Here is a 25,524-nt window from a genome sequence, read left to right on the forward strand (position 1 = left end):
TGTTCTATACAACCTGAATTGAAGGAGCAAATGTGTTTTCAGTATGTATAACCGAATTAGAATCATAGAATAGTATAGCACAGAAGAGGCCATTCAGCCCATCGAGTTTGCACCGGATCTTTCGAAGAGCAATCCAGTTAGTCCCATTCCCTGGCTTTTTGCCCATATCCTTGCAATTTTATCTCATTCAAGTACTTACTCAATTCCCTTTTGAAAGTTAACTTTGAATCTGTTTCCAGCACCCTATCTGGCATTACATTTCAAGTCCATATATAATGTAGCAGGTTTTATTTGGGGATAGAGTGGCTCAAGGTAGAACTAAAGTAAAACTTAATATGTATATTGTGTTTTCTTCCCCTGTGGAATGCTAAAGCTTGATTTGCTATAATGTTTTGTGTACCCCATGGGTAGCAAATGAATTTGTAAAAATGAGTCCCTGTAAGGTAGGTCAGCTAATCCAGCAAAGCATGGGCTGGGGCACTTTTCTTTAATCAATGTTTCTTTACAGGAAACTTTTGTTCTTGATGGTTTGGGAGACACTGCATTGTTGCCCCACTCAAGTGAGTGGCAAGTAATGTAGAAATCATAGCCCACTCTCCTCAGTGACTATGAACTGACTGAACATATTCTGGAAATATAGAGCTTAAACTAACTCTAACTGAAACTAGAGAAGTTTTACATTGCTGGTTTAAGCCTAAAATAAATTCCAGTTTGATGGTCCATTGGATTTTGTCTCTGGGTCAACAATCACCATATGATAGGTGATGGGTTTAGTTTGAAATTCTATCACCTATCATACAATTTTGTCATAAGAACATAACAAGAATTACGAGCAGGAGTAGGCCATTTGGACTGTTGAGCCTGCTCCGCTATTCAATGAGATCATGGCTGATCTTCTACCTCAACTCCACTTTCCTGCACTATCCCCAGATCCCTGGATTCACTTAATATCCAAAAATCTATCGACCTCTATCTTGAATATACTCAAATGAGCCTCCACAGCCCTCCGGGGTAGAGAATTCCAAATATTCACCACTTTCTGAGTGAAGAAGTTTCTCCTCATCTCAGTCCTAAATGGCCAACCCCTTATTCTGTGACTGTAGCCCCTGGTTCTAGACTCCTCAGCCAGAGGAAACATCCTTCCTGCATCTACCCTGTCAATCCCTGTAATGCTTTTATGTGTTTCAGTGCGATCACCTCTTATTTTTTTAAACTCGAGTGAATATAAATAGTCTGCTCAATCAATCCTCATAGGATAATCCCCCCCCATCCCAGGGAATCAGTCTGGTGAACCTTCGTTGTACTCCCTCTATGGCAAATATATCCTTTCTTAGGTAAGGAGACCAAAACTGTATATAGGTGCAGCGCCGAGAATTCGGGACCGAGGCCGTTCTGGATTGCGGGCTTTTCCGGACTTTCGATCGTCTTTCTGAAGTCATCCAGAAACACCTGAGCCCAGGTTCGAGTATTTCCGGATTTCAGAACGTCAGAAAGGGTGGTGGGGGTGTCCCCGCTGAGGAGCTGTTCAGGCCGCCAGCCCCGTCGATGAGGTTGTCGGGCGGGCCTCGCCACCGAGGAGCTGTTCGGGCCACTGGCCCCGTCGATGAGTTGTTTGGGCCAACTGGCGAGGAGGCCCCAAGGTAAGGGCGGTGGGCGAGGTGAGGGATGGTAAGGCAGGGTCGCCGGGTCCAGATTCCGGAACATTTTATGGACTCTGGACGACCCTGCCACCAATCGGTCCGGATTCCGGAACATTCCAGAGTCCGCAACTCCGGATTTTTAACACTTTACCTGTACAATACTCACCAAGGCCCTATATAATTGCAGCAAGACATCTTTACAACTATACTCAAATCCTCTAAAGGCCAACGTATCATTTGATTTCATAATTGCTTGCTGTACCTGCATGTTAACCTTGTGATTTGTGCACTAGGACACTCTGGTCCCTTTGAACACCAACATTTCCCAATCTCACACTGTTTTTAAAAAAAAATAAATACTCTGCTTTCCTATTTTTCCGACCAAAGTGGATAACTTCACATTTCTACACGTTATATCCCATTTCCCATGTTCTTGCCCACTCACAGCCTGTCTCTATCCTCTTGAAGTCTCTTTACATCCTTCTCACAAATTATATTCCCACTTAGATTTGTATCATCAGCAAACTTGGATATATTACATCTGGTCCCCTCATCTAAATCATTGATATGGATTGTGACTAGCTGTGGCCCAAGCACTGATCCTCACGGTACCTCACTAGTTTGTCTGCCTTCCCAAAAATGACCCATTTATTCCTACTCACTTTTCTGTCTGTTAACCAATCCTCAATCCATGCTAGTATTTTTGTGTCTGTGAGCACTATAATAATGACTCCATGAGGTAAGTATTGTACTTGAATTGTGGTGACCTTAGTCCATTTATTGCAGCTCCTGAGTGAGGGTACAGTATGGTGAGCTCCCTTTTATACCTGGTTACCTATCGTGTACAGGTGACCCCTAGGTCTCCACCAGTTGCACCCTCTGGTGGTACAAGCATAGTGTATACAGTGTGAAGTTACAATCGGTAGCCTTATGTAACTGTACATTGAGAGTACAGGGAGTATACTTGTATTATACATACACAACATCACTCTCCCCTAAGTCTTGTGCCACTGGCCTTTGCATTGTGTGCTCTGGCCCGAGACTTGAGTGCCCAAAACCCTTGTAGCTTGTCTATGCTTTGGCTTGGCGCTCTCCCTGTAGATCCCCAAGTCCTTATTGCCACACCATTGGGAAGTGGTCAGCAGTGGACGGTTAGACGTTGCAGTGGGGGTTGTGTGGGTTCTGGGTATAATCCATGTGTGGCCATGGCTACATACATCCATTCTCCCCACTGCTTCCTGCCCCCACCCCCCCCCATACATAGACCATGTGTGTGGCTCAACACCTGCATCTGCATACATGTACAGAAAGAAAGAACAAAAAAAAGGAACATCGGATTAATTACATCACTGTTTGGGTTCTGCAGTATTGGAACAAGTACATTTTACAGGTAAGGTACATACGTGGTATCACAGTCTTGCCCCTGGGTTGTGTAGGTGCAGGTGGGTGAGGGCGCTAGTTCCAGAGTGACCGGACTCTGTCCAGATTGTCCGATGGCGGCGCTGCGTCCCCTGCTAGCTGGATGGGTTCGGATCGCTCACCTGGCTGAGTCTCAGGGCCTTTGCCGTTGCCTAATGGTGGGCAGAGCCATAGGAGTGTGTGGCCTCACTGCCCTCCTTTTGAGAGCTGCGGTGTCTCCCTGCTACCCTTCAGTGGTAGTGGGAGCCTGGTCATCTCAGGTTCCATTGGGAGAGCTGGAGGGTGCTAGCCTCTTGCTCCCGGTACTGGTCCTGGTGGCCAGAGAGGTCGAGCCGATCTGGGGCAGGGTACCGGTAGTAGTGCCTTTGCCATCTGCTGATCGCTGGCCCTGCAGCTGGTGTGCTCCCTCTGTGTGTGGCCACGCTCCCTGGGGCATCACATTGGTCCCGGAGGTGCAGGCTACATGATCGGGTTGCCCGCTGGACCTGGGTGCTTCCGACGGGAGGTTGCCCTTGGTTTTGTCGGCGCACATGTAGAACCCGGCATCGCACATCATTACTTCATTTACTGTCATAATACATTGGCTCCGACCGCAATCGCCCGACTCAACATGGTTAGTTACATTTACATACTTGCATTTGTCAATTACATCGCTTACATGTGTATCACCGGCATCACGATACAAAGAGTGGAATTGTCCCTTTAATTGTGATGGGATGCCGGTCTCCTTTCAGAGGGCCTTGCAATCTTTACCCCAATCCGATTCACTGCTTGACATCACGTGTTGCTCCATCAACGCTGCCCCTCATGGTCTGGTTGCTGCCATCTTTACTTCAGGCGCTTCACCTCGTGGTGTGGGCGCCATCTTCTTTCTCTCCACGAAATAGGCTGCGGTGATCCTTTTTTCCCCAGGTTCTGCCTAGGAAGCAGGGAAGTTGCCTCCTGCACCGATTTTCTTCCTCCGGAGTCTTGCCACTGGAGCCTGGAAGATGAGGTCTGGTCGTTTCGGCTGGATCATCTTGCCGATGGGTTTGAGCGGTCTGTGTCATCTCCACGCAGTCGAGTTGAGTGGCTGGTTTCTCGGGTGTTGTGCTGGATCCAAATTCGGGGCCGCATAGGACATCGATCGCCGGAGGTTGGAGATTTTCCCAACTCCAACGGATCTGTTTCATCCATCTTCTTCCTAGCAGCGTTGGACCATCACCAGCAACGATCCACAAAGGTAACTTGTGCATTGCGCAATCATGGAACACCTGGACATCCACGCTGCCAACGACTGGGATGGTGCTGTGAGTGTAGGTGAGCAGCTTCACTTGGATCGGGATGATTTTAGGTCGTTCGACTGGATTGCCCCAAAGTTTCTCAATGGCCGCCTGATTCATCAGTGACTGGATCGCCCCGGTGTCCACCTCCATCGTGATTGGAACACCATTGATTTCAACTTCCATTTTCAACGGAGAACTCTCAGTGGAGCAGGTAAACACTCCGTACACCTCATCGTGGGGCTGAGCCGCCTCATGGACTCTGTCATCACTGGAGTCCGGATGATCGACCAACTCTTCATCGACTCGGTGAGTACAATTTCTCTTGCACATTCGCTGGAGGTGGCCCTTCGTGTTACAGCCTTTGCAAGTATAGTCTTTGTAGCGGCACTGGTGGGCCCTGTGATTTTCTCCACAGTGCCAGCATGGGGTTGGCCGGTGGACTCGGTTGCGTGACTCGGGGTTCTGTTCTCTCTGCACTGAGAGACTGCTTGCAGCAGCCTTGCCTCTAAAAGGCGCCAGTCGGTTCACAGTACTTGCCTGGTTAGAGTCCTGGGGGTGAGTCATCCGCTTGGAATCGCAGGCCGAGGCCATGAACGACTGGCTCACGTTAATTGCCTTCTGCAGGGTGACCGTGGTGTCTGCAGAAAGCAGCCTGTGGAGAAGGCCCTCGTGGCCGATTCCAATCACACGGTCTGAGGTCTGCAGCATATTTTGCGATTTCTTGGCCTTCGGGCCGCTGGTGGGTGTAGAACCGGTGTCTGGCTGTGAGGATGTTCTCTTTAGGTTTGAGCTGTTCCTGCATCATCGTTACGAGTTCCGCATATGTTTTGGTTGTTGTCCTCTCTGGGGCTAGCAGGTCCCTGACGAGGCCATAGACGGTGGGCCCACAACTGCTGAGCAGGATAGCTCTGTGCTTATCAGCCAGCGAGGTCGGGTTGTCTCCCGCCAGGTCGTTCGCAATAAAGAATGTTGGAGCCTTTCCGCAAAAGCCTCCCAATCTTCCCCATTGGCGAATTGTTGAAAGGTGCCAAGGTTAACCATTTTCGCGTGGAAATTCATAATCTCGTCGCCAGTTATTGGCCCCAAGTTTCCACATGATTTGCTCCTGATTTTTAGGAGCAACTGGTGTAGAACGTAGTATCTTTGAAATCGGAATTCTCCACATTTAGTTTGCTCCAGTTCTAGTCAGGTAGAACAGTTTCACTTTGGAACAGAATTTTTTTTTCAAAAGGGGGCGTGTCCGGCCACTGACGCCTGATTTCAAAGTTTCGTGAGTGAAAACTTACTCCAAACTAACTTAGAATGGAGTAAGTGAAGATTTTTGTACGCTCGAAAAAACCTTGTCTACACTTTAGAAAATCAGGCGTAGGTTACAAATTAGGCGTAGGGAACGAGGTGAGGGGAGGGGGGGAAGGGAAGTCATTAAATTCTACAATCAATCCTTAGTTATACTTATACAAATATTATACAAATAAATCCAACCTGAATAAAAATTTATAAGCAAAGAAAAGATTAAATAAACCATGTTCCTACCTGTGTGAAAGTGCTTCAGGCAGGCCTTTCATGTTGGAGACAGGCAGCGGTGTGGCGTCAGTGTCTCGACGGCAGCGCAGCAAGCTTCGAGCTGAGCTGCAGTGCTTGAGGCAGGTCTTCATTCACTTCGTGGTTGGCCGCGAAGAAGCAGCACCGGACGGACCCGAGGCCATTCGGCCATGAGGTATCAGCGGCGTCAGTGGCTGGCTGGTAGCCGAAGAATCAGCGGACCGATGTGAGGCCATTCGGCCATGAGATAGCAGCGGCGTCAGTGGCTAGCCGGCAGCCAAAGAATCAACGCAGGACACACGCAGCTCATGAAGGTTCTTGAGGGCATTTGGCCACGCTTTAGGGGCGGTGTCAGTGGCTGGCCGGCAGCCAAAGATACAGCAGCAGCCTTCGAGCTGTGAGGGGGACTGAGGCCATTTGGACAGGGAGAGGCAGCCACATAGACAGTTTTATATTTAAATTTGCAGAATGGGTGCTGCATTGTCAACACCACATATTATGCAATGATTTGCCATCAATTCACTCCATAGGAGAGAATTGATTAGAGCTCACCGCACCAGGAACATCGTAGCCTGTAGGTTGATGGGCAGGAGACCTTTACCCGTGTCGCCAATATCGAACCAGGCGCTCGTACCTGGACATGAGCGAGGCTGATTGTGTGAAAAGGCTGCGTTTTCGCAGAAAAGTTGTCACTGAGATCTGTGATATGGTGAGAGCAGATTTGCAGCCCTGAAGCAGAAGGACAACTGCCTTGTCTGTTGAAGTGAAGGTAACAGCTGCACTTTCTTTCTATGCCTCGGGATCGTTTCAGGCTACAACTGGAGATGTGTGTGCCATCTCTCAACGTGCAATACATGCCTGCGTTTACCAGGTCACGGCTGCACTTTATGCGTGAAGGAATGACTTCTTCAATTTCCCAATGACCGCACAAGCGATCCATGAGAGGGCTGTGGGCTTCTTCAGGATTGCCGGCTTCCCAAAGGTACAGGGCTGCATTGATTGTACCCACATAGCCTTGCGAGCACCCGTGGAGGAATCTGAGCAGTACCGAAATAGGAAAGGTTTCCGCTCTATCAATGTGCAGCTCGTGTGTGACGACAAGCCGCGCATCATGTCAGTCGATGCGAGATACCCTGGCAGCACCCACGATGTGTTCATCCTACGCGACAGCATTCTATCTGACATGTTTGAGCAGCAGCCAGAAGGGCAGAGCTGGCTACTGGGAGACAAAGTGTACGGCCTGACCACCTGGCTCATGACGCCCATACGCGTGACACGGACAGAAGCTGACAGTCAATACAACATGGCGCACATTGCGACGCACAGCATCATTGAGAGGACCATTGGCATATTGAAACAGCGATTCCGATGCCTGGACCATTCCGGAGGCCACTTGCAATACTCTCCTCAGATTGTCGGTCACTTCACTGTTGTGTGCTGCATGCTCCATAACTTGGCCATCATGAGGCAGCAGGAGCTGGTAGTGGAACCCGAAGACCGACGTGAGGGTCCAGTGCATGATGATAATATTACGGAAGACCAGGATGTGGATGATAACGACAATCAGGAAAACATGCAAGTGCCTGATGCCGGAGCATGAGGTCGGAGGAGGGCCGTCCATCGTGCCCCTTTAACGATTGCTCGAGACTTGTGCCAGCAGCTCATCCATGAACGCTTCAACTACTGATGCCTGAGGGCTCTGCGACCACTTTTGCGCATGGACATGTTTATTCTTTGCAGTTGTTCCTACGTTGTGTTGTGTTAATGGAACATGAAACAGTTTTAATGAAAAAATATTTTATTGAAAAGTTAATGTCACTCTAATAAAATATTTGTTGTATCAAACTATACTTTTAATATGACTCTTGAAGATCACTTAATAACTTTAAGATCACTTATAAACTTGTAAAGTTACAAAACACTTTCTATGTGAAAAATGTCACACTCTAAGATCACTTACACTTCAGGATCACTTTTTAGGTGCAAAATTAAATAAGATACAAAAAAAAGTGAGAGCATTTACACTATAAGATCACTTAAAAACCATAAGATCCCTTATAAGTTGTAAAGTTACAAAACTTACAAAACAATTTCAATTTGAAAAACGCTACTACAGGTACATCAAGAACAAGAACAAAAGCAGCAAAGAAAGGCTGCAACCATGTCTCATCCACATCTCAGGGAACGTTCACTTCCTCATGGGGGTGTCATTTGATTGGCTGGGCTGTATGCCCTTATTGCAGCAGCTACCTCAACCAGGCCCTCCCTGACGGCCTGTGCCGACACTTGCATGCCCTCCCTGATGGCCTGTGCCGTAATTTGCATGCACTCCCTGACGGCCTGTGCTGTCGATTGCACTCCCTCGGACATTCCCTCCCTAAGTTCCCGTGTCATTACTGCTATTTCTCCCGTCAGGACCGTCAACTCTTCACCTACTGCATTGACGCCACCGATGAGTGATCGGGTAAGCTCATTGGTCTCCATATCCAATGCCACAACCTGAGTTGCATCTGTTGCACGCTGCATCTCAGGAGAGCGTGTCTCCAATCTCCTTCTCCTCTGCCTGGGTCTGCCTTGTGGCACCACTACACTGGGAGGCGCGGGCACGGACGGTGGGATGCTCGGTGTTGCAAATGGCACCACTACACAGGGAGGTGCAGGCTGGGACTGTGGGACGCTCTGTGTTCCAGATGGCTGAACTGGAGGGAGAGGCTCGGGCTGGAACGGTAGGATGCTCGGTGTTCCAGACGACAGCACTCGAGTGCGAGCAGTGGGCTGGGATGTTGGACGAATGGGTGTAAACTGCTCGATGATATCAGCAGCAACACTGGGACCCGAAGCGTCGAAATCAAAACCATAGTCGGTGGAACCAGAACCTATGCGAGAGGGAGGCGCAGGCTGGGATGGTAGTGCACTGACTGTAGAATGCTGCATTATACCAGCAGCACCACTGGGACCCGCAACATCGGAAGCGAAACCATGGAAGGTGGAACTAAGACCGATGCTAGGGGTTGAAACTCTGATGCCCCTTGATGGGGGCTCATAAACATTAAATTGGAAGCTCTCCCCTGAAGATATTTCAGTCATCGCTGCCATCATCCAGTCTGCAGCTGGTTGTACTGGTCCTTGTTCTGTACCCTCAGGATCCTCAGGGTTGGCAGCAGCAGCATCGTCATCATCATCATCATCATCATCATGTTCTGCAAAATACATCAGAACAGTCAAATGCTTAACAGCAAGGGAGGGGGCCGGGTGGGTGGCATGAGTACTCTCACACATAGCAGGCCAGGCAGCAGGTTGATTTAAAGGGCCATGATGCATTTTCAGGACTTACCCTCTTCCTCGCGTGCGGGCCAGCTTGTGCTGTACCGATTGCTTTTCTCCATGTCCGACTCATCATAGCAGCTACCCTTTGTTCCAAGGGTGTCAGTGGATGCAGATTGGACACGCCTCCTCCTGTCCGAGTTGCCTCCCTTTTGTTGTGGGCCAATTTCTTCTGCAAAGAGTAAAATATAACTTTTTAGAGAGTGTGTCAGTCTGCAAGGTAGGACATACAGATAGCCAGGTTACAATTACGATTAAATTAAAAATGGGAAATATTACTTGCACTAACTACTTGACCAAGGTCGTGTCATTTCTTTTTACACTGACTTCCAGATTTCCTGGTATGCACCACTGCGCAGTAATCTTCTGCAACTTGGTTCCAGCGTTTCTTCATTTCTTTTGGTGGCACTTTTATGCGACCTCTGTTGCTGGTATCTAGCTCCTGCCATCTCTGCTCAATTACGTTGATTGATATCTCCACTTCCTCATGCAAGAAATTCTTTGTTCTTGGTGGACGTTGATCCATTGCAAAGTTGAATTGGCACTCTTATTTCTCCAAACACACAGTCCTTAATTTGCATGCACCAATGTAGCACTGGTTCTGCAAGTTTAGTCGTGAAAAGCTGAACTCACTGATTTCAGCAGGTGATTTATTCAGCAGTGCTGCTAAAAGCACTCCCTCACACACAGAAATATCAAAAAAAATTACATTACAAGCCTTTGCAGGGGTCCAAGAGACAAATCTTCACTTTTTCTGCAGTATTTTTAAAAATGGGCGAGTGCCAATGTTTGTGTGAGACTGTGCATGCACGCAGGCTCCAACACGCACGCGCAGTGTTGCCGGCACCACGAAGGCTAATTTAAATTGTACCCGCCCCCTGCTGCTTAGAAAATCGGTGCGAGTGTTAGGCACCGCCCCCTGCTGCGAAGAGCGCGCCGCGCTGAGCAGACATCGAGCTCCAAGGAGCTTGAGAATATCGGATTTTTTTTCCGGCGCGATAAACAAGCGCCCAGCTTGGAGGTGCGCCGTTTTCGCCGCGGCACGAAACTTTGGGCCATTGTATCTGTAAGCACTCTAGTAATGACTCCACGAGGCAAGGATTGCACTTGAACTGTGGTGACCTTAGTCCATTTATTACAGCTCCTGAGTGAGGATACAGCATGGTGAGCTCCCTTTTATACCCAGTTACCTGTCATGTACAGGTGACCCCTAGGTCTCTACCAGTTGCACCCTCTGGTGGTACAAGCATAGTGTATACAGTGTGAAGATACATTCAGTAGTCTTATGTAACTGTACATTGAGTGTACAGGGAGTATACTTATATTATACATACACAAGTATATTACCCCCAATCCCATGAGCCCTAATTTTGTTCAATAACCTTGTGTGACATCTTATTGAATGCCTTCTGAAAATCCAAATACACCACATCCACTGGTCCACCCCCCTTATCTATTCTGCTGGTTACAATCTCAAAAAACTCAGAACAGATTTGTCAAACATGATTTCCCTTTCATAAATCCACGTTGACTCTGCCCTATTACCATGTCTTTAATAATAGATTCTAGCATTTTCCTTACTACTGATGTCAGGCGAACTGGTCTGTAGTTCTCTGTTTTCTCTCCCTCCTTTATTAAATAGCAGGGTTACATTAGCTACCTTCCAATCTGTGGGAACCGTTCTAGAATCTATGGAATTTTCTATATAGCTCTGGTGATGGGCTTAATCCCATTCCTTGCATTTGAAATACATTGCAACAGAATTAGCTTTTATATTAGTGATTCATCCACAGATTCATTTGGATTTGGTCTTCAACGATTTGCACATTTGACACTGATAGTCGTTTTGCATATTGCAACAGTGCTACAAGTGTTGAACTGTTTCTGTGATTCCTATCCATTGTGCATATTTTAGATATTTACCTTTGTAGCTGTTTGCCTCAGAACAATTTATCTTTCAGTTACTGATTACATGTTTGTATATTCTGATTAAATTTTAATTTTAAGAGTTTTTCCTCTGACTTTCCTATTTGTGCCTTTCTAGGAATTCAACAGGGTAACTAGCGACTGTTCCAGATCGCCCTCCTGTGTCTCTGTAAAAGCTAGTTCTGTGCAATGTAAGAACATGTCCAGAAGGCCAACGCCACCAGGTAATGTCCTGTAAACTCTTAACCGGAGTCCTGTCGAATGGTATTTATTGATGCCCTGTTACGTTGCAATCGGCTACCTTGTTTAATGCATTCTGTCCTGGAGTTGGAACAGATCAAAGGTACAGTGAAACTGACTTAAAATGAAATTAAAGGTTACTTTTGTAGCTGTCATGCATGATATCAATATTGCATTGTAGTTCTTTGGGGAAAATAATACTGGTACCATGAGTCTGCATGTGAATGCAAAACTCCTATCCAGGAATATTTCAAGCTCACCCTTTCAAAGATACTTCCATTGGGTGGAACTGTGCAGGTGGCTCTTCTGAATTCTTGCAGATTGTCATTGGCAGCGCATGCAAAGGTGAATTGTACAGACTGCATGTGAGCTTTGGCAATAATAAACTGTTTACAAAACGTGCTCATTTTTGACTTGAATGGAAGAGTTTTTCCTATTTAATTTGTAACTAATACAGTGTTATGTAGGTTTGAATTGTCCTGCATCTGTCCAATTCATCATGTATATCGAATCCCAGACTAAGACAAAAATATTTTAACGTAAATCAAAATCAGACACTGGATTAAAGGGGATGAGGCTGTGATGGTTTCCATATGGTATATTTTAGTTCTGAATTTGACATCCATAACGGTAGAAAGTGCTGGTCATTGGCTGCAAAACAGAATTGCTTGACCAGAGTAAATGCGTAAAGGAAATGGCTGTAATATGAACAGAGAATTGAAAGAATTAATTGGGAAAACGAGAATTGCAGGACAAGAAAGACCAAGGTAGTCTTGTTTGCCTTCCATCATCCTGATAGTCACATGATACAATGATAATGGAGTTGTTGACTAATCATAGCAATCAATCTTTATTAGTCAACAACAGACTCGGGCATAACGTGAGGAAAACCCCAATGGCGGAGAGCTTTGGGAACCATCGGCCCAAAGTCACCTATTCCCCTCAAGCGTGCTACACTTACCACATCATGTCTCAAATTACTCGTATACTGTGTCCCAAAATATTATTTTCATAAAGAAATCTATCTAATTTGCATTTAAATGGATAAATACTAACCGCATCCACTGTGTCCTAAGGGAGTCCTTTCCGTAGATTGACCACTTGCTCGCTGAAATATTGTTTCCGCAGATTAGTTTTGAATTTATTCCCCTTCGAGCACAGGCCGTGTTCGGTTCTACTTTCTGGACAAGGTGAAATAGCTTGTCATGGTTTACTTTATCTAGTCCCTTTAGAATCCTAAAAACATCCAGCATATCACCTCTCAGCCAACTCTTTTTCCAGTGTGAAAATGTCCAATTTACATCAGCAAATTAATTAGAGAAAACTACGTTCGTGCGACATAAATGGGCCCAACTGCATTATTCCTCAGACAAATTTGGAAACTCCTCTCTAACGAGTAGAATGCCCCAGCTATACTGGGCTGAAGTTGAGTAATTTGACTCAGACTTGCCTGTTCTCAGTTGCTGAACTTCATTACGTTTCATTAAGGATCCTAAATGGAGCACTCCTAAATCTTCATATTTTATTCCATTTGGACACTGTTATTTACAGAAATGCATCGTTCAGCTGAGCATAGCATACCTGTGGGGGATCCTGTTGTATTTTAGTTTGAAGGCTAGCAGTTGATAGATTACTCTACACTCTTCTGAAGATGAAAATGTGGTGGTTGCAGGTCACACAAGGGGCTAAAATGGGAATTCAGTTTTTAGGTCAGTTAATGTTCTTCTTGATTTCCCATTTTAACCACTGTTGTGTTTACAAGTATGTATTTGAATCTGGTGTATATTTCTCTTGTACTGCTTGTTTTAAATCTGTTTCAAAATGCACAAGGACATCTCTATTTTCTGTTTTAATTTCAGTAATGTGGTGCACCAATGTGGGGCCGCCCATTTAAAACTGAGATGAGGAGAAATTTCTTCTCTGAGGGTTGTAAGTCTGTGGAATTAGCTGCCTCAGAGAGCTGTGGAAGCTGGGACATTGAATAAATTTAAGACAGAAATTGACCGTTTCTTAAATGATGATGGGGTTATGGGGAGCGGGCAGGGAAGTGGACCTGAGTCTATGATCGTATTGAATGGCGGAGCAGGCTTGAGGGGCCGTTTGGCCTACTCCTGCTCCTGTATCTTATGTACAGATGCAAAATCAATGTTTTGACTAAATTATTGGGTGTTCCCATTCTTGGCTGAAACTGATGTTCAGATTGCACTCTTTGTATAACCTACAGGATTTTGTCTTCCAGGCGGAGAGTTCCACTGCTCAGAAGATCACAGGTATTCTGTCCTAGCGGCACCTCCCAACAGTCCCACTGGGCTGTCCTCCCATCAACATCCTCTTGCAGCACCAAAGTCTCCTTCTCAAGTTATTAATGAGCCAGCGGTTTCCATTCATCAGCACGGACATTCAACTTCTACAACCCCATGTACTCTGCCACACAGCACTGTAACCTCCACAAATTCAAATCGGAGACCACCTGTGGCATCTGGTATCCCACAAGTTCTGCCTCATGTACCCAAGACTTCTGCAGCTGCCATGACTACTGCTGCATCTCCAGATGTGTCCTTGATTTCAAAAACCTCTGCTGCTGCTTCTACAGGTGTACTTGTGACCCCAGTGCCTCCAAGTGCTAGCCCTCATATCCCTAACAGTGGGTTATCTCCTTTTCCAAAGACTACAGCAGCTGCCCCTATTTGTACCAGCCACTATAATGGAGCTTGCCCAGTAACCGCCACACCAAACCCAGCTGTTCCAGGCAGTGGTGTCTGCAGGTTAGTATTTGCTCTCAAATCTGGATATTTTACTTCCTAAGATGTCTCCCACTGACACTGATATTGGGGATTGCAGTTAGGTGTGAATGGATGTTTCAATTTGAAGGAATCATTGACAAAACCAGAACAGCAAAGCTCTTGCCTTTCTCTCTGAAAGTAATACACAATGAGGAAATTATTCTCAGCCTTGGTGAAACCTGCACTAAGTACCGAGGTCTCTAATTTAAATGCTTGGATTGTACTTTGAATATAGCAATAGCTTGTACAGCAAGAGTTACGCAGGGGGCCAGATCCATGTGCTGCAACCAGTGAGTGGAAAACACGTGAGGTCAGGTCATGATTAAACACCATGCTCAACATAATCACTTTATTTAATATGAAAACATTGCCACATTTATTGGAGAGACTTTTAACACATACCTTCACAGTATCAGCATTGTCAATATTTGTGACTTATGTGCGAGTCCCATGATTTCATTTTTATTAATATTCACTTGAAAACTTAAACATGTAGAAAACTAAGTTTTACATTTTTCATGTGAATTTCAAACTCTTCAACAAAGTACTTCCAAAAACATCCGAGCCTTCCATACACCAAAATTCAAACCTCTCTTGACTGGCTGCGTGTTCACTTCTCTGTTTGATTTGGTATGCCCCTCTGCTGTTCTTTTCTGCTGTCGGTCTGGTCCTCTGCTATTCTTCACTTTGCTTGCTCCCTGCTATGAGCTCCATCTCCTTGCCTGCTGCTGTCTGAGGTTTTCTTAAACTCCAATCTCTGAAAACACTAGGAAGCCCATTTAAAACTCCCATGCTGGGACAACTGATAAAGGCTGCCCTTGATTGGTGACAAAAATTGTTTAAAATGCTCTGCTGAGAGAACAACCCTTTTCTGTTCTCATAGCTTTAAAAATATCTTCAAGGTTGTGACAACAGGGGGCATTTTGATTGGCTAGTTTCGGCTTCCTGGTCATTGGTTTGAAATGGGTATGTTTACTTTAGTGTGGGGTTTTCTATAGTGTCGAGATGAAAGTGGAACGACTGTTAGAAGTTTACTGTTTTTATAAGGATATAAAATAATACTGTCTCAATTGTTCCCAGGGGGTGTGAATTGCACAGTCTGTGGTATAGGACTGAATTAGTTGTGGGCTTGAATTTACAGAACAGACATGCAAACCTTAATTTAACCTTTGTCTTAACTGGATTGGTTCTCCAGATGATTCTGCAATCAATTACCTCATTATCATTAGCTGTGACAAACTTGAAAGGAGGGGCTGTTCGCAATATGTGTGGTGGCAGGGAGAGGATGGTCTCGGGAATAGACAGTTTTATTAATTGAACAGCAATTCCATTTCAAGCATTCTATCTTTTAAATATTTTTAAAAATTTCAATGGATTTATTTCACTCAAATGTTTTGAGGTGTTCTCATTAACTATCTGCTCACTGTCTAAACTTTAAAAAAAATCTAAACTAATCCACTACTGGATTAAGTGTTTATTTTATCACTTATGTGTTTCTGTTGATTCTCAACACTCATTTTACATAATTTCCTCCCACATAATTCAAATCTGCGGTATGTTCAGTGCCTTAAGGATTATGAACACTTTTTTTCTCTTCCAAAGCAGTTGATAAGAGTTCTAGTATACTTGTATTGTACTGTAATACTCAATTCTGTCCTCTAAGTGGGGATGTTGTAAATTTAAACTGTTTCTGTTGTGCCAGTTTCCCACCTGTAGGTGGTGCTGTATAGAAGCAAGATATGTAACGTGTCAGTCTGATAGGTAATGAGAAGTGTAGAGACCTGAAAAAGGGGAGAAAAATGTATGACACAACAAAACTTAATGGAAAGATAAAAATGTCTAACGAGAATAAACAGTGCTTTTTGAATAGCTGTGCAATTGTCTGTTAAAGTCAAGATAAGCTTTTGTTCGTGCATCCTGAAGTATTTGTTAGAAATTAAAATCAGCAACGCTTCTAGAGTATGCTGGAGGTGCAAGTGCTGCTGCAATTGCAATTTTTCATTATTTTGAAACTTGGTGTGTTGCCTCTTTCTAGGGACCAGTCTTGTAAGAGTCGTCTGTGCACAAATGAAACTGCTTACAGCCCTACACAGATGCACAATGCAGATGAAAGTCTGGAAGAAGACGACAGCTGTTCAGAGCACAGCTCATGTACATCCCACTCTGCCAATCAGAAGGAAGGAAAATACTGTGATTGTTGCTATTGCGAGTTCTTTGGTCACGGGCCGGTGAGTGCAACCCAGTTAGGAAGTTAACATTGTAAAGTTGTTCAGCTGACATGAGGCACATTGCTCTCTCATGAGCGAGAGGAGATTATTGGTTACCGAATTTGTTTACAAAACATTGTATACAATTCTGAAGCAATTCGTAGAGTGTGAAGGGTTTTTAGGACATACTGAATAAGTGAAAAACACTACATAAATTGCACATTCTTCCTTTCACTTGGACCAATAAATTCAAATTTCAGGGAGGCTTCACAAGAATAGCTATTGCAATAGCTATTTTGTGAGATACTCCAGTAAATTTCAAGCAAAACATTATTCTGATAATTGTGCAAGTCTCATGATTGTCATAATGTATTCACCTATTCTATTTGTCAAAACAGCAAATTATCCCCAACCTTTCCTTCCAAATCTGATTATAATGATAGTGTGGTAAAGGTAGAACTACTGAAGAACTGCTCGGAAAAGGATTGTTTGGATCCATGGATGCTGTTACAATTTGTTTGTTGTGCATAATTGACGTGTTTAGAGTGGTTGAGGCTGAAGGTGTAAAGATTATTTACTGGGAGAGGAAAGAGAAAAGACACATACTAAATTGTAAATGAAATGTTGATGAATCAGTAAAGAATGAACAGGTTTAGTGTATGATTGAAGTTCTGTTTTGTGCGACTAATTTCAAAAAAACAAGAGCACATGTCAAAATCATAGACTCTGTCACACTTGCAGTGCACTGTAACAATATTTTTGGCACATTGACAAAATAGTTACATTTACAGTTCTGTTCAAGCCTCCTGCAGCTCCGACCAGTAGAAATTACACTGAAATCCGGGAGAAGCTAAGGACACGGCTGACAAAACGCAAAGAGGAGCTCCCACAGAAATCGAGTAATGGATCCATCCGAGAACCACCAGTAGATGAAAGGAATGTTGAAGACCTGTTAAACTACATCAACAGCTCAGAACAGAAACCAGTCAACAGTGCCAAAGCAGCCAAAAGAGCACGGCACAAGCAGAAAAAGGTACGGTTTGTGCCTTTGTTTTGCTAGCAATGTGGGAGGAGCTTAGGAAAGGGATGATTAGTTATTGGGTCAAAAGAGGAATCCACTTTATGTGCTGAGTGGAGTTGTTTGATCGTGGGGAACACTTGGGTAACTCGGCTGTGTTAGCTTCATTCCAAGTTTGTACCAAAAGAACCTGTAAGTTGGTATTGGTAGAAGTCTATTCCACCAATTCTTGAGAGTTAGCAATCCTCTGACAGTTGCTTTAAACATGGGCAGGCTGAGAAACTGCTACCCTTTGAGTTTTCACCCAACTGCAGCCTGGATTTATTTCAAGGTAAATCGTAGATTAGGAACAAATAAGATATGCTCGCTACTATATCTATCAGCCAGCCTGATTTGTTGATTGAATAGGAGTCAGAAGTTACTGGTTTAATTAATTCCATTTTGAAGCACTGAATTCTTCCTAGTTTTTTAGTACAAAAAATGACAGTTATCAGGAGCATACTGCAAAAGCAATACGAATGGTGCTGTATATTAAACTCACTTTTGACATTATTTCACTCCTGTCTTGAATTTCAGTGAACTAAATTGTTTTTCATTCCATGTAAACCTTGACATCCATAGTCCTCGACTAGTCTTGCTACACAAGGCCAGTGGCTGTTTTAACTTTGTCAGAAAGTCGTTTGATCCCTGGGATCATTTACATGGTAAAATAGAAACTTTGTCAACAGATTTTATGTTTTTTCCAAATTAAAATGTAAAATGTTCAGCTCATCGAAAACTCTACTGTGTATATTATCCAGCATCAAGTCCCGCTTGCCCATCACACCCATCCTTATTAATCTACATTAACGCTTTGTGTATCCTTCCATATTATTTTTTCACCCAATAACCTCATCTAGCGCTACAAATCTCACCCCTTGTACACTTCAGCCTTTTGTGTATCATTCCCCCCTTCCCCCACACCCACACCTGATCATCACCCAACCTTTGGCAAGTGCTTTCAGTCACCTAGGTCTCAAACTGGAATTCTCTCTTAAACCTCTCCACCTCCCTTACCTCATTTTTAAGACCCTCCTTAGAACCCACCTCTTCGACCAAGCTTTTGGTTAACCCTCCTAATCTCTCACTCACTGGCTCAATAAAAATTTTTTTTTACACCTTTGTGAAACGTTTTGGGATGTTTTCCGACATTAGCAGTGCTATACAAGTACAATTTATTATTGTTTTAGGTTGGAGTATCCTATGATTTAAATGGGTGGTGGTACAAATGATCACATTTATATGTACTGCTCGTAGAAATTCTAGCCTACACTAGGAGTTCTTGTCTAATTTTAATTGTGCAGCTGATAACAAGGTGCACGCTTAACTTTACTGCTCCATGTGTTTGTGCTCCAGCAGGAGAAAGCCCGTTCAGAGGTTTGTGATCAAAGACCAGAGAAACCATGCCCATCTACAATGCATATTCAGGATCTGGAGAATGTTTCTGTGATAAATCAGCACATCCAAGAGGGTATAGAGGAGAAAGTCTTGATATTCAACCAGCATGTCCAAGAGGATATCGAGGAGAAAGTATCAAAGCTCAACCAGCATTTTCAAGAAGATATAGAGGAGAAACTTAATCAACAAGAGCTATGGCACCAGGTGGAGTTGCAGCGTGTAAGCAGCATCTTAACCAGCAGGCTGGAGCAGCTTAAAGACCGAATCAGAGATTCCATCAAAGCAAACTTCAATCTATGTGATCTACCCAAGGATGACTTTCCAGAGTTGACATCTGTGGAGAAGGGCTTACTGATAGAAAGCAATGGCACTGTGGACAAAGAAGAGACAAGAATAATAGACCATCAGAAACTCAAATTGAACTTGTCCTTAACGACACCAGGAATTGTGCAGAACCATTTGTTGAATGGAAATAAGCATGCAGTCATCACAAATCAGGAGTACAATGGCTCTGATATGCTTGCACTGGAAAACTCATTAGGAAAGAAATCGAGGGGCAGCTGTTCAAAGGCTGAAAATATTTCCACACTCCGACTGGAGGACGCTGGCGCAGTGGTGCTGCATAAACCATCAGAGTCGAAAGTGACGCAGCAGATATCAAGAAATGGGAAACAACCAAGGCAACCCAAGCAACAGTCCTCTGAGGAGACCAAGGGCAAAACCGTGGTTTCAAGAAAAGAGCACGAACATCCTACAGCTCCCAAAATGCAGGGTTCCAAGCAGCATGCGCCTGCTGCCAAACATAAGAATGGCCAGAATCACGATGGTAAGTCAGCAGAGACTGCAAAGACCGTGACTGTCAAATGTGATGAGCCCAGGCAAGGCAAGTGGAAAGGAGTCAATGTTCTTGGCAACTCTGAAACTGGTGAAGACAGGAAATGTAATGCTAAAAATTCAAATACTGAGAAGGTGGAAGGATCTGAAACTAGGGGAGTCAAAGAAGAGCAGCAAGTGACAACTGACATCTCTCAGTCAAAGGGCAAGAACAAGAAAGGCAAAAAGAAGAAACAAGACAAGACCAACAACTCTGTTGGTAAGTTTAATCAGTGTATATTTTGTTTTGCATGTTTAGCCCCTCAAAGGCTCCTGTGACTAACTGAGCAAGTGGGCAATTAGTGAAATTCTAAAGTGGGCAGAGCTGGAATTTGAATATATCCTGTATGTGGAAAGTGTCTGAAGTGACAGCATGTTATGGCACCTCCACTTTATCATTTAAATACAGTAAGTAGAAATATGTATGTTACCAGAAGAAAACCATTCGGTGGAAGCAACAAACATTAATAGCTGACTATAAAGACGATGTCATATACAGACCAGGCACTTTTTTCTTCAAGTAAAAGCCCAGAGCTACGAATTGTACTGCATTTTACCGAGATCAGTGGGAGTTCAGATGCTCAACAGGCTGTTTAATGGGAAAGTGTGGGAGGAGAAATGCTTTTACAACCCATCTTCACTTTCAGTTGCTGGTTGATGAAGGGAAAATCGGATTGTCATCCTCCTGACTGGAGCTGCATATAAAGGCAGCAAAGTAAACACACAAGTAACCAGGTCCACCATGATATGGCTGGAGAATGTAGTAAAACAGACACATTTAGGTTTTCAGCCCTGTAAAAGAGTTTAGAACAGTTCATAATGCCATCAGTAGCTCTGAAGTTAGATTACACCCTTGAAATCTCCTTGGCACTTTTTTTGTTTTAACTTTTTTATAGCAATATGGTTCAAGCTGGTACTTGTATCTTATGGCATTGCCATGACAAAGCAGAGAATTATATAAACCAAGAATATTCTCAATTAAGAAGGTTGCTACCAATTTGCTCAACCACTCACTCGCCTCCAAGTTTGATGCTGTTGACCCCAGCAAAATATTTGCGCGCTCTCATCCTGCTCCCTCTCCCTGATACCCCTATCTTCATTCCCTCGTGCAAGGGGTTCAGACTTCAGAGTATTTTGCACACAACTAGTTTAACTGGATCACATCAAGCGATATCGGGTCTCGCTTTCTGCCAAAACCATCCATTACTCCATCATCATCATCTTCGAGAGCAAAGATAACACTTTGCTTTTACCACCTTCTCCTTAAACCCCTCTCCTCCCTCCGGCCTTGCTTCCAATGAGAAGCTCACTAAGATTGACACCACAGTTGAGCTGCCTCTGCCACATCCTGCCCCCTTCCCCTTGCCAACCAAGACTAACCTTTCCTCTTGCCATAGCCCTGAACCTGCATCTCTTTACTTTCTTTGCCATTTCCCCTCAAAGCCTTTTTGAGCACATCTCATTGATGAGACCTATCTCCTGCTCCCTTAACCTCATTCCCATTAAAATGCTGATAATGCAACTTCATGGCCCCATGTTAGCTGGAATTGTAAATAGTTCCTTTTCCTTAGGTACTGTCTCCCTGCCTTTCAAAACTTCCATCACTCCCTCCTCAAAAGAAAACCGGCTCTTCCTTGAAAACTATTGACCCATCTCAATCATGGTTTAACCTCAAAAGTCCTTGAATAAGTTGTCGCCTCCCAAATCTATGCTCATCTTTCCTGCAAACTCCAGGTTTGAAACTCTCTCTTCAGTGTTGTGTGGTAGGGACAGAAACCTGAAGCGGTCCTAACCAAAGTCCAAATTACATCCTCTATGATTGTGACCGTGGTGCATTATCCTCCTTCGATCTTTCTGCAGCTTTGACATGGTTGATCATACCACCTTCCTCCAACGCCTCTCTCATATTGTCCAACTTGGTTCCACTCTTGCCGGTCCAGTCAGAGCCAGCACATCTCCAAAAATGCCTTCTCTTTTTGACGCCACATCTGGAGGCCCCCTAGCATCTTAGCCCTTGCACTTCTCATCTACAGGCTGCCCCTTGGCAACATCATTCACAGACATGTGACTGGACCCAGCTCTAGTTCTGCATTACCTGAAATACCCGCTCCACTGCCTCTCTGCTGTCAGACCAGTTGTCTGACATCCAGTCTTGGATGAACTGCAATTTCCTCCAGGTCAACATTAGGAAGACCAAAGTCATCATTTTCAATCCCAGCCATAAACTATTTGCCTCTCCACCTCCCTATCATTCTTTCAGAACCTCCTTAAAACTTAACTCTGATCACGCTTTTGGTCACCTCTACGAATATCTCCTTTATAAATAGATCTATATAAACTTCTATATAAATAGAAGTTGTTGTTACATCCCATGTTATTAAAATATTTTGACATATTACTTGTATGCTGGACTCGTGGAAGCACCCTCTACTGGATTTGACTCCTCATTTGAGGGAGAGGGTGCATATACTTGTGGAACTTTATGGTTGAATCGTAATACATGTTTCTTCAACCTAAATGTAGTCATTCTGTTTTTGCCAATGAGACATGCAAAGTGGGAATTTGAAAATGTGATATAGTGGAGACGAGGAGAGCCTTAAGCTCTCAATGTAACCAAACTGAAGCTACAGAATCTACAGTCATGCTGTCTGAAAACTTATTGCTGCACCATGCACAAAGAGCTGTGAATAACCAGGTAGAATACAGTATAATAATATTTGTTTTAATATAAACAGCTGCAGTATCTGGTCACTTGAATGAGCAATGGTGCAAGGTTCATGACTGAGAAAATTGAAATTTCAGCACAATTGGCTGAGATTCACACTTCAGACCTGTTGTCCAATGGGAATAGATATTTGATCTTTTCCTTTGTAATCTAAAACAAAATATGTGATTTGAACAGTCTGGTGCTGTTTGATACTTAACCACAAGGAGAGAATAAAGTTGGAGAACTGTTTATCCCAATTGGAGGTCTGTGTCTCCCGGAGGCTGTATATAACGTCACATTTGTGAAAGCATGGGCCTACTTGCAGCCCGTCTTTAAAAGTGACAAATGCAGGGATATAACATAGAAAATAGGTGCAGGAGCAGGCCATTCGGCCCTTTGAGCCTGCACCACCATTCAATATGATCATGGCTGATCATGCAGCTTCAGTACCCCACTCCGGCCTTCTCTCCATACCCCCTGATCCCTTTAACCGTAAGGGCCACATCTAACTCTCTTTTGAATATATCCAGTGAACTGGACTCAACAACTTTCCATAGATTCACAATTCTCGGTGAAAAATGTTTTCCTCATCTCGGTCCTATATGGCTTATCCTTATCCTTAGACTGTGACCCCTGGTTCTGGACTTCCCCAATAACGGGAACATTCTTCCTGCATCTAACCTGTCCAATCCCGTCAGAATTTTATATGCTTCTATGAGATCCCCTGTCATTCTTCTAAATTCCAGTGAATATAAGCCGAGTCGATCCAGTCTTTCTTGATATGTCAGTCCTGACATCTCGGGAATCAGTCTGGTGAACCTTCGCTGCACGCCCTCAATATCCTTCCTCACATTAGGAGACCAAAACTGCACACAATACTCCAGGTGTAGTCTCACCAAGACCTCCCTGCTCCTATACACACATCCTCTCGCTATGAAGGCCAACATGCCATTTGCTTTCTTAACTGTCTGCTGTACCTGCATGCCTACTTTCGATGACTGATGTACCATGACATCCAGGTCTCGTTGCACCTCCCCTTTTACTAATCTGTTACCATTCAGATAATAATCTGCCTTCCTGTTTTTGCCACCGAAGTGGATAACCTCACATTTATCCACGTTATACTGCATCTGCCATGCATTTGCCCACTCACCTAACCTGTCCAAGTCACCCTGCAGCCTCTTAGCATCCTCCTCACAGCTCAAACTGCCACCCAGATTTAGTGTCATCTGCAAACTTGGAGATATTACATTCAATTCCTTCGTCCAAATCATTAATATATATTGTAAATAGCTGGGGTCTCAACACTGAACCTTGCGGTACCCCACTCGTCACTGCCTGCCATTCTTAAAAGGACCTGTTTATTCCTACACTTTGTTTTCTGTCTGCCAACCAGTTCTCTATCCACGTCAATACAATACCCCCAATCCCATGTGCCTTAATTTTGCACGCTAATCTGTTTTATGTGGGACCTTGTCAAAAGCCTTTTGAAAGTCCAAATACACCACATCCACTGGTTCTCCCTTATCCACTCTTACTAGTTACATCCTCAAAAAATTCTAGAAGATTTGTCAAGCATGATTTCCCTTTCATAAATCCATGCTGACTTGGACCGATCCTGTCACTGCTTTCCAAATGCGTTGCTATTAAATCTTTAATAATTGATTCCAGTATTTTCCCCACTACCGATGTCAGGCTAACCGGCCTATAATTCTGTTTTCTCTCTCCCTCCTTTTTTTAAAAAGTGCAGTTACATTAGCTACCCTCCAATCCATAGGAACTGATCCAGAGTCGATGGAATGTTGGAAAATGACCACCAATGCATCTACTATTTCTAGGGCCACTTCCTTAAGTACTCTGGGATGCAGACTCACCGGCCCTGGGGATTTATCGGCCTTCAATCCCATCAATTTCCCTAACACCATTTCCTGACTAATAAGGATTTCCCTCAGTTCCCTCAGTTCTTCCTTCTCGCTAGACCCTCAGTCCCCTAGTATTTTCGGGAGATTATTTGTGTCTTTTTGCGTGAAGACATAACCAAAATATTTGTTCAATTGGTCTGCCATTTCTTTATTCCTCATTATGAATTCACCTGTTAACATAACCAAAGTAGCATGTTAACAAAAGTTGTCGTGATTTCATGAAGTGAATTACAATGATATTTCCTGTAATTCATTTTTTTACTGTTTTAATGACTCTCAGCTGTGGCTCAGTGGGTAGCACTCTCGCCTCTGAGTCAGAAGGTTGTGGGTTCAAGTCCCACTATAGGGACTTGAGCACATAAGTCTAGGCTGACAGTCCAGTGCAGTGCTGATGGAGTACTGCACTGTCAGAGGTGCTGTCTTTCGGATGAGACGTTAAACCGAGGCCTTCTCTGCCCTCTCAGGTGGACGTAAAAGATCCTCTTGCACTATTTCGAAGAAGAGCAGGGGAGTTATTCCCGGTGTCCTGGCCAATATTTATTCCTCAATCAACATAACAAAAACAGATTATCTGGTCATTATCACATTGCTGTTTGTGGGAGCTTGCTGTGCGCAAATTGGCTGCCACGTTTCCCACATCATAACAGTGACTGCATTCCAAAAATACTTCATTGGCTGTGAAGCACTTTGAGACCTCCGGTGGTTGTGAAAGGTGCTATATAAATGTAAGTCTTTCTTTCTTTATCCCTAGTACTGAGAACTGATGAAAATGCTGAAGGGCAGGACAATGTGCCGGCATCCTCTGGTACTCCAAGACCCAAACATAGTGGTAAGCAGTCGCCGATAACAGGAGTTTCTCAATGTCTTTGACTGTTATTTTTGTGTATTTAAAAGAAAAACAACCTTCCCAGTATCTTAATGACTGAACAGTTGCCCATTTTTATGAAAAGATTAACTTGGATTAACAAATTTCCACGGCTGCTGAATAACTAGGCCCCACATTGATAGTTTCACAGCTATGTAAATTAAGTCTGTGAACACTGGGATTTGCTTTTGTTGTCTGTATCCTTACTTAAGCTAACACACCACCAGCATTATAGGATTGTAATAAGTTCCTGAATTCTGGTCATTTTAACTAGTGCATGTTATACTAGTCAAGTTAAAATTTAAGTGTGCTAATAACATTTTATTATGGAGCTTATTTATCATTTGAGCTGTGTA

General features: G+C 44.0%; 1 protein-coding gene across 2 annotated transcripts in view; it reads left to right on the forward strand.

Moving 5' to 3' along the window:
* Positions 1–25,524, forward strand: part of fam193b (family with sequence similarity 193 member B) — a 109,369-nt gene that overhangs the window by 75,172 nt on the left and 8,673 nt on the right. The window contains exons 4-9 of one of the 2 annotated variants that reach the window (XM_070878379.1): positions 11,235–11,340; positions 13,596–14,121; positions 16,175–16,367; positions 17,149–17,379; positions 18,760–19,894; positions 25,055–25,132. In XM_070878379.1, the coding sequence (XP_070734480.1) occupies positions 11,235–11,340; positions 13,596–14,121; positions 16,175–16,367; positions 17,149–17,379; positions 18,760–19,894; positions 25,055–25,132 (2,269 nt within the window). The remainder of the gene's footprint in view (positions 1–11,234; positions 11,341–13,595; positions 14,122–16,174; positions 16,368–17,148; positions 17,380–18,759; positions 19,895–25,054; positions 25,133–25,524) is intronic. The other variant, XM_070878380.1, reaches the window with a different exon arrangement.

The sequence above is a fragment of the Pristiophorus japonicus genome, chromosome 4 (genome assembly GCF_044704955.1).
Source record: "Pristiophorus japonicus isolate sPriJap1 chromosome 4, sPriJap1.hap1, whole genome shotgun sequence".
NCBI lineage: Eukaryota > Metazoa > Chordata > Chondrichthyes > Pristiophoridae > Pristiophorus > Pristiophorus japonicus.